Here is a 10,655-nt window from a genome sequence, read left to right as displayed (position 1 = left end):
CACTCTATCCTACAGACCCAGGGAAGCTTGAATAAAAATAATAAATCTCAGAAAAAATATGCATCTGGAAAACAGCAGCACACTAGACACCTCAAAACCCCGAAGAAATTGGGGTTGTCTTGACAACCAAAAGCTGATGTTATTTGCATTCTGTTGTTTTTAAAAACAACATAGAAAGCAAAAATGCGTTTAATGTCTCATTTTGCATTGGATGTTTTTCTTCTTTTGCTTTGCAATAATTTTGTTCAGACAAATACAATGTAATTCAGTTTGCTTTTTATTTAGCTGAACACATCTGTAGTTAGTAACAGGCACAGATATTAAATCAAATGAAGGCAAATGTGTAATTATATTGCAGTTATTTCTATTGATTGTAACTCTCTCATAATATTGCAATTATTAAAACAAGTTTAACTGTCAAAAAAAATCCTCCTTGGAAATAAACTCTGATCAACATCCAGAGACACATTAAATGACTGTGATACTCCATTATCCATTAATGTGATACTACATTAAATGACTGTATGAGATACTCCATTTGGAATTGCTTACTAACATAGATATAGTCTCTTAAAAAAACTTTTTGAAACAAAATCGCAGTGTTAAATATATTGGGGGGAAACCCACAAATTTCTAGTGCAAATTTATGCAAAAGTTAAGTATATCAATATTAAAAGGGGAATTATATACTATATATGTATATATATATATATATATGTATATTGATATAAGATTGTCAGGCATTTATATATTGCTGGATTACACTTCTGATTAAGAGGAATGAAGAATTCAAACAGAATGAATACATGCTGTAGGAATGCACTTTCACTTCTGAATAGTTTGGTCACAATGCCTCTCGTATGCAGAAATTTTCCAGGTTCTACATGGCTGTGAAATCTACTATGTATTGCAGGGTGTCCAATGTGGTGGATGCAACGTCCTCATCCTGTTCAGTGGGAAATTTTCACGTACAAAACCCTCCTGAAATGAAACATAACTGCCCACAGGCAGAGCTGATATTTGTTTTACACAGAAGAAATCCATTCAGAATCACATTCATTGCCTTTTATCACTCAAGTCAATATTTTTAAAAATCTCAAACAAAAATTCCAACGTGGCATCAAATCGTCTCACCAGCTAAAAATGGAATAATTTGTTCCACTTTTAGAACTGTTCTCATATGTCTAATCCAAGCACATTACATGGAACATTCAAACCACAGAGAAATGACCAGGTGATGTTAATAATCCTTCATGCAGCTGATGAATGTTAAAAATAAAACAGAGACAATTAAAATTATAGTCTGATGGGCATTGTCGATGTTCAGTAGGATTATTTCATATTGTTGGACAATTCCTAGGTGATCTATAGATATTCCACATTTGGACACTGATCTGTGTGGCTATGCACACCTAAACACCTATAGCAAACAAGGAAGTTAAGATTCATATTGCTAATGGGAACTGTGATTTTTGTGTGTGTGTAATATACGCTTACAAATAATCCATGGATACACTTTTCAAAATAGTCTTCTCTGTAACATTGTGCAGACCCAGAATAAAAATATATCTTCCCTGGATAATATATTGGGCTACTTAAATACATATCTTACTATCCTAGCCCCTCTCTTATTTTATTATATATTCTTTGAACTTTCACTTGATCATCTTGCAATATGCCAAGCCATCTCTCACCCTACACTCTTAAATACAGTAGTCTGGTGCATAGATCTATATGATCATCTATTTCTATGAACTACTCAGATTACAATATACATATATCCTTATATCTCCCTTTGGCCATTTAAAACATGATTGTTTTTATTAAGCAAACAATATTTTTCTTTATTCTTTTAAATGTATTCTCTCTTAAAATAAATCTAAAATAAAACATATATATATATCTATATACATTAATGATCAACTTAAGGCCGCATGGAACAGAAGCAAGCAAGTTATCCTAAGCACCTATACAGACATTCCATTGTAAGTTTGCTTGATCTGCTTACCCCACCCATCACCTATGTTGCCTTCCATAATAGTTGTGAAGCAACATGGCACCTCACAGGAACAGTCCGGTCTTTCAAGAGATGGCATGTCTGCCTCAGGAAGCAAATCTGGGCTTTTCTGAAAGGGAAGCAACTTGCCAAGGTTGTGGAGAACTACATGAGGGGATTCTTTTGGGTCAGACTATCTTTGCTGACTTCGGATATGGTGCAACCTGACCTGGACCACAAGGTGCATGTTTGGAAGGAGGAATGCTCCTTGCTACTTTGCACACGTGGCATGCCGGTCTTGGCACATGAGCAAAATAGTACATGCAACTTTCTCGACTAGGAAAGAATAGAACCCCCTCCTCGTTTTGAACATTATGTTGGAACTAGATAAGGAAGTAAGAGATCCTATTTGCCTTTGTGTGTTCCTCAACATAGTTTGCCCTATGTCAGTCGGGGAGAACATAGAAGATATTCTCCCATCAACCCCGATCACTGACTATTCTGGCTGGGTCTAATGAGAGTTGTAGACCATCAGTTTCTGCGGTGCACAGACACACCCTAACCATACCATGTTATTTTCAATTTAGACACTAAGACAAGATATGCATCTTACTGATCTCATAGTTTTATGTCTAGACATGTATCTTATCGCTCCACCAATTGAGGGGGAAAAATGCTGTTCCATGATGGGAAGGTACACATGAAAAAAAAGTCTACAATAGATCTTAACATATATTACCTTTGATTACTACTATTACTTCATTACTACACTACGGCTGTAATCCAACATCTGAAAGTAAGTCCAAACAGACTTGGTAGGATTGACTTCAGAACATAAACTATAAGACTGCACTATACAGATAGTCCTCGACCTACGACCATTATTGAACCCAAAATTTCTGTTGCTAAATGAGAGTTGTTAAGTGAATTTTACTCTACTGTACACCTTTCTTGCCACAGTTGTTAAGTGATTCACTGCAGTTGTTAAGTTAGTAACACAGTTAGGTGAATCTGGCTTCCCCATTGACTTTGCTTGTCAGAAGGTTGCAAAAAGTGGTCACATGACCACTGGACACTGCAGCCGTCATAAATAAGGATCAGTTGCCAAGCATTTGAATTTTGATCACATGATTATGGGGATCGTAAGTGTGAAACATGGTCATAAGTCACTTTTTTCAACACTGTTGTAAACTTTGAATGGTCCTAAATGAACTGTTGTAACTCGAGGACTACCTGTAGTTTCACAAGAACTTGATTTCCTTTTATTTGAAAGGACAAAACAAAACTAAAGCTCATTTTGCAAGAAGCTGAAGTGGATAAAGGAATATTCCCAACATCAATAAAACAAAATAGGCTGATGCAGACACTATTAGGCAGAAAACTCAACTGCCTAATTGTTCTGTATCAACAGTTATTAATTAAGTAAGGGACCTAACAACGATAAGGAAGTAAAAATCCCATTTTCATTTTTTGTTGAGGTACAGCCTCCTCACGGTAATTTGTTTCTCAAATCAATTGTATATGCTAAAAATATCTTTTCCAGTGCATTTGCACATAATGTGTATAAGTATACTGTCAAAAGCTGTACTTTTCAGTAATTCACTCCTGCATTTTCAGTACCAGCTCTTGTCACATGAAGTTCACACTTACTTTGTGCTGGGATAGTCACAGCACATCAAGAATGGAAATTACAAACTTTGAGGATTCCATAGGTTAGGAAAAGGCGATGAATTGCATAGATGGGAAAGAGTTTATCTTATAATTGGATTGTAACTTTAAAAGCAGTTAGTAAGAGAAAGTTAACAGGCAAAGAGGATACTGCAATGGATTTTACAGTTCCCTCTAAAAGAGACAGCTTCTCCAGGACAATGAGCCAAGCAGAATGCAGGAAAGTGTCTTTTCAATGCAAGCTCACAGTCTAGATTGAAGAAAACATGGGATCTGTATTTGAAAAAATAAGATCATTCTTGCACCATTTAATAGTCATGCCTTCTCCACTGAGAGCTGATTGTAGATGGGGATGAGGGTCATGGATCTATGCAAATCTTCAATAACTCTTTAACTATGAAATTATGCATGGCATAGATAAAGTAAACAAGGAAAAGCTCTTTTCCTCTTCCCAAAATGCTAGAGCCAAATTGAATACATTGGAAGAATCAGGACTGACCAAAGGACTTTTTTTTTTTTTTTTTTTTACACAACCCGTAATTACACTTTGGAATTCAGTACCATGAGATGTGGTGCTGGCTACCAGCTTGGCTGGCTTAAAAAAAAAACAAAGGTTGGATCAATTCATGGAAATCTTGGGGATCATGGAATTGATAGCGGTGTGACCTCCCTGAATCTGTTGGAGACAAATGAGCTTCCTTATGTAGTAGGTTGGCCAGAGAACATTCTGCTGAACTAGATGGGGCAAAGGGGTCTGATCTAGCAGGGCACTGCTTATATTCTTAACTACAATTTAAAAGAGACTGAATAGGTAATGTCTTTTATCAAATTGCTTAATTGTCTTGAACACTTCTTTTAAACACATTCTAGGTAAAGTGAAGAAACATTAGAAAGTAGGAAGAGGGTTGAAGTGGCGATGGAAAGAGGTTAAAGCTGGTCATGAAATGCCAAGAAATCTGCTTTTGTGTTATTTGGAGAACAGCCCTACTTTTGACTGTGAGAGTCAATGCTAATTGAGTGAACAAAACAGTTTTGTAAGGAAATCTATGCTTTAAAACCAACAATTCCACTGTTATGCACTATGAGACCCCACATTTATAGTATACCAGACATATTCTGGTGACTGATATAATTAAAAATATCATTTGTAGAAAGGACACAGGCAATTTACGATGTTTGGTTTACGTGGAGGACAGCTGCTTGATTGGATTCTTCAGAATATTCCATTTCTTCACTGGTTGGCTTGCTTCTTTCCTCATAAAGTTCTTGTCTGATTTCTAATGAAGCTCTATAGTCATCATCTTCTTCAACAATTGCAAGCTCAATGTTGTTGTTGATCACCACCTCTCCTTCACTTCCCGACTCTTTTTCCAAGGAATCAGCAAAGGCTTTTCCTTCTTCTGCTGGAGAAGTAGAAAAGACCAGATCTGAAGTGAGGGTGGTCTCTTCACTGGCTGCATGCTCACTGCCAGTGGCTTCCACTGGCTTATCTTCTACTTCTATAGATGTGTCTCCATCATGGACTTTCTTCACATTGAATGTCAGGGGAGAGACCTTGAAAGATGAGCTTTTTGATGAAGACTTCTGATGGTTAGGGGTAAAAGACTTCTTGATCTTCTCTCTCCGTTCAGGAGAGACAATCTTGTTCATCTTCTTTTCAATGTTTTGGCGGGAAAATGCTTTCTTCAGGCTGTCGACCTTTTTAAGGCTTGATCTCTTGATTTTCTCAGCTCTGGACTCCTCTATTTTCTCATCCATGCTGTCTTCTGCAAGGTCATCGTGGGGCATCTCATCCTCTGAGGATAACTCCACAGTGTGCAAGGTTTCTTCCAAGGTTTTGTTCTCATCGACAGGCTCTTCCTTCCCATCAGTAATACTGGGAACAGGCTCTTTCACAAATACGCTGGCAGGGATTTCATTTTCTTCCTGTAAAGAATTGATATGTGTTTATTCAAGCTTCACAAGACACAGACTTGATAAACAAGGCACAGCCCTGAATAACATCAATATTTTTTTCTTTGGGATAATGAGGTAAAGGAAGTTGTTTTTGTGCCACAATATATTCAACCAGTAACAATCACTTATTTCCTATGGAATTGTTCTTTTATACTGCACAAAAGTAATGAGTTTATGAGCTGTCATCTACTATTAGAATAAAATACATTTTAGTCAACATTGCTATTAGAGAATAGTGCAGCTGTAATCGTGCCAATATCTTAACATCATTAAAAACAGGATGCAGGATCACTTCCAATTTCCCTATCATCCCTTCTCTTCTGGAACAGAAATCCTCTCCTCTTAGGTTGAACTTCAATCAACAATATGTCAATATAAATGTTAAACAGTTACCCAAAATTCCTTGCTTAGCTCAGGATATGAAATGAACAGATGTGGTTGGTGGACATGACTTAAACACTTGGGAACATTGTTTCCCCTGGCCATAATTTATTCTCTCAGTACCGGATTCAATTTACTCTTCTGATATGGATTCAGGATTACTTGTCTATCATGGCTTTACTCCCCAAAGAAATAATTCAGAATGGTACAAATTGCTCTTGATTTTTGCTTCTGCAACAGATGTAACACTGATTTGCCAAACTGAGTGTCAGAACTTTGAACTTGCTAAAATAAGTGCATTTTTTTGACCTGAGAAGTATAACCTTTACTTTGAGATATGTGGGTTTGTGGCGAGTGAGTTTCCTTATGTACTTTTTCAGATTAACTGGTTTTCCCTTCCCATGCCTGCATTGTTCAAAATAGGTTGCAAACAGAAATTTGACCTTGAAACTAATTATTAAGAACTTATGCATCTGATTTTTACAAAGACAAAACATTGACCTATCAGAACATCAATATTATGCATGGAACTTTCTCCAGTTCTGCCTCTTTAGTTATTTTGGACTACAACCTTCTATCTAGCATGGGCTGCATCAACATGTGGTATTGATGGGTGACAGCCATCAAGGACTGAAATTGCCCTCCCAGAATAGTACGGTCTATACACATCTGGAAGGTACCATCTTCTATATATCCATCCATCATCCACATATCCCTGTTGAACAACAACCAAAAATAATACTGAATACTAATATCATTTTTGAATATGTGTAGATCTCTAGGAGAGCAGTCCCAACCTTTTTTGTACCAGGGACCGGTTTTGGGGAAAACAATTTTTCCTCAGACTGCCAGTGGCTGCATGTGTGTGTGTGTGTGTGTGGGGGGGGGGGGGAATGGTTTCTTATGCTACCTATATCCCATGCAGGCACAGATAAAACTTCACTCACTTGCATGGCCCCGTTCCTAACAGGCTGCAGACAGGTACCAGTTTGCGGCCCAGGGGTTGGGAGAAATCATAGGGGTAGGCCCAGTGGTGAAATCTAAAATTGGTTACTACCAGTTCTGTGCGCGTGGCTTGGTGGGGGTGGGGTAATGTGACTGGATGGGTGTGGCCATTTTTTTTTTTTTACTTTTAAAACCATTTTTTCTACAACCTCTTCGGCAAAGAGGTTGTAAAAAAATGTTTTCAAAAGGTTTTTAAAAAGCCTCTGCCGAGCCAGGCAACTCAGCTTGGATCGTCAGAGGCATTTAAAAGAAAAAAAGGGTTTTTTTCTTTTAAAAGCCTTTGACGATCCCAGCTGAGCCGCACAATCATCAGAGGCGCTTTTTTTTAACTTTTAAAAGCATTTTTTCTGCCGAAGAGGTTGTAGAAAAAATGCTTTTAAAAGTAAAAAAAAAAAAGCTTCTGATGATTGTGCGGCTCAGCTGGGCATGGGGGGGTGGGGAGGGCAAGGATTTTTGCTACCGGTTCTCCGAACCATCCACATCCATTGCTACTGGATCAAGCGATCCGGTCCGAACCAGGAGCATTTCACTCCTGGGTAGGCCAATGCTATTTCTCTCTTCCCACCCATTTGTCATATTATTATTGATGGTGCTTTTTTGTATTTTGCAATTCTATATGTGGCTGATCAATGGCCATAAACAAGTTTTCCTTTACTTATCATTAGAACTTAAAGATAATTTAAAGAGGAAGGAAGATAAACGTCATATGAATTTGACCTTGAAACATTTGCATTCTCTTCTAATTTTTGCTACACTCGACACAATAAAACTGGGCACATTAATTTATTCTTTGTTTCTTGCTTTTTTTCTTAATAGTTTCAAGATGGAAAAAAAGCTGAGTAACACTCTGTTGCTGTCAGCTCATTGAAGATTATAAATTAGCCAACCACTGTTGAAAAATTTTGTGGCAGAAAACAATGGAATCAATTTAGGCTTAACAATAATGGAACCTTGACATTAGGACATGAACTGCTTAGAATGCTCCTGTACATATATTGAGAGGGTCATGGATACTTGTGCCAAGATGTGAATATAAGTCAGGTACGTGGAACAATCCAGAACAGAAAAAAAATACAAATATAAAATTTAAGTGCAATCACTGAATAATGACGAAGGATGGTTAAATCGCAAACTTTCATTAATCAGCATCCTCAAATTTCCTCAATATTGTTATAGTGTTCTTATACATAAAGAGTTGCGTTTATGGGGATCTTTTTCAAACTAGCATCTTGAGTGGAGATTAGCATTAATCCCAAAGGCTCAATATTTCTATGAGAATATCCTTGGCTTTGGGAATGAATGTTTATGGGGGAAAAGACCCATCTAATAAAGTTGTCCACAGGACAGTTTAACATCATCTATTTTGCTTTAAATTGAATATTATAGAAGCAAAGCCCCACCAAGCAACAAAATAATTATTAAACAAGTTCTGTAGTACAGATAAAACTCATAAAATGTTGAAAATGAAAGATGATACAGAATCGAAATGGGAGGAAGCCATTTTGAGCCTTGATATGTTTGGGGGAGTTGTGACAAAATAGAATATAGGAAATAAAAGGTGTGTAATGGCTCTCCTCTTCCACTTAGGAATTTAAACAGGGCAATCACATTTTTTATTAAAATAAAATAAAATAACGAAGTATTCAGTATTTTGAATCTCCCTGCCACAAGGGAGGCGGTTCAAAAGAGAGCTGGCTTTTACCAAAGACCAGATATATTAAAACCATGACACTGATTTGGAGAAAATCCTGCTACTTTTAAGGAAAAATGAAGCTATAAATGGAAAGAGATGACAAATGTGAAAAGGAAATGTACTTTCCCCAAGGGCCCTGAAGGCAGGACAAGAAGCAATGGATGGAAACCATACAAGGAGGGAACAACCTAGAACTAAGGAGAAATTTCCTGAAAGAACAATCAATCAGTGGAACGACTTGCCTCCAGAAGTTGTGGGTGCTCCATCACTGGAGGCTTTTAATAAGAAGAGACTGGACAACCATTTGTCTGAAATGGTATAGGATTTCCTGCTTGAGTAGGAGGTTGGATTAGAAAACCTCAAAGGTCCCTTCCAACTCTGTTATTCAGCAAAAGATAGCAGAAATAGTAGTAATGCTTTACTAGTATGGCATGAAAAGCAACTAGAGGTAGTCTTCAACTTACGACCACAATTGAGCCCAAAATTTATGTTGCTAAGTGAGAAATTTGTTAAGTGAGTTTTGCCCCATTTTACAATTTTTCTTGCCCCGTTTGTTAAGTGAATGACTGCAGCTGTTAAATTAGTAACATGGTTGTTAAGTGAATCTGGTTTCCTTATTGACTTTTGCTTATCAGGTCACAAAAGGGGATCGCATGACCCTGGGACACTGCAACCGTCATAAATGTAAATCAGTTGTCAAGCAGCCGACTGTAAATCACATGACCATAGGAATGCTGCAAGTCATGAGTGAAAAATGGTCATAAGTCACTTTTTCAGTGCCGTTGTAACTTTGAACTAAGTGAACTGTTGTAAGTCGAAAACTATGTGTATAATTTTTGCAGTCCAAGGAAGAAAATACCAGGAATATGCTAAAAGGATTCTCCACCAAATAAATGGGCTACAAAAGAGTCAAGTTCTTATCTTGCTCATCTGCCTTTATGTACTTGTAAACCTAGTTCCGCGTGGCACGTTACAGAAACCATCAATGAACTAATAGTAGGCTTGCACAGCTTTGGAGCCCTAGAATTTTCCAGCAAGTTCAGGGCTATATTTGAAGTGGCTACCTGCATTATCTACTCATTCCTATACACTTCTGTCGCTCTCTTGGCTTCTGTTCATTTCCAGCCAGATAATGCTCACCAGATAAAACTCCCCCTTCATGTTGTTAGGGAAAGAACACGGAGAGAGAGTATCTTTTGACCTAGAACAAGATAGGTATGCCAAGCAAAATGTTGCAATTACTTTATTCTGTTCCCTGGGAGAAACTAATCACAAAATGCAGCAAGTTATAATGTTGCATTTGCCTTAGATAGTGCTGTTCCCTTGCCAAAAATGGTTTCTAGGAAGAAAGGTCACTGCCTCAGCTATCTCAGGGTGAGCATCTTGAATTTACTGCATCTTGTGCTTGGTTAAGCAGTTGGGCCTTTTCAGATAAAGCCAACGAAAATGCCAGGTCAGAATTTCAAATATATGTGATACACTGTAAACGTTTTGGAACTTCTTTCATGAAGCACCGTTTTTTCCCCCAAGTAAAGAAACAACACCTATTGTTCTGGGGATCTGCTTTTACCATAATCTGCTTGTTCCTTAAGCAACTTGCTGGGAAACGGAAATGTTTAGTTCTGCTTTCAGAAGCAAGGGTTAATAAAGAAACAGAGGACCCAAAACACAGCCATTCTGACAGCCCCGGCACTGTATTTGTTTGTCAATTTATATTTATATTCATGAATTCAGAGCTATATAAACACCTCTCCTGAGGACTCCCTGCTCTTCCCCCAGTCGTAGTCGTAGTGGATTGTAAGGAATTTTGAGAAAATTATTCTAAGAATCTCACTCAATTATTATAGTTAAACCTGTGCTCCTTGCTTGTCATCCCAGGTGAGTTGAGAGTACGTCTAGTATGCCCATGTGTGAAGAATGCCTCTTGAAATCACTGAAGAACTAAGAGAAGTCTTC

The 10,655-nt window shown here is 37.6% G+C and overlaps 1 protein-coding gene across 1 annotated transcript in view; it reads right to left on the bottom strand.

Annotated features, from left to right (window-relative positions):
* Positions 1 to 259: 259 nt before the first annotated feature.
* The window catches only part of CAVIN2 (caveolae associated protein 2), a 33,379-nt gene continuing 22,983 nt past the window's right edge, over positions 260 to 10,655 (bottom strand). The window contains exon 2 of the mRNA XM_070933288.1: positions 260 to 5,590. Coding sequence (XP_070789389.1) covers positions 4,832 to 5,590 — 759 coding nt within the window. The 3' untranslated portion in view covers positions 260 to 4,831. The remainder of the gene's footprint in view (positions 5,591 to 10,655) is intronic.

This window comes from Pituophis catenifer, unplaced genomic scaffold (assembly GCF_029215685.1).
Source record: "Pituophis catenifer annectens isolate HBS135680 unplaced genomic scaffold, rPitCat1.0.hap2 SCAF_1, whole genome shotgun sequence".
In the NCBI taxonomy this organism is placed as follows: Eukaryota; Metazoa; Chordata; class Lepidosauria; order Squamata; family Colubridae; genus Pituophis; species Pituophis catenifer.
The sequence above is the reverse complement of the archived record's forward strand: the minus strand, read 5'-3'. Positions and strand labels throughout refer to the sequence as shown.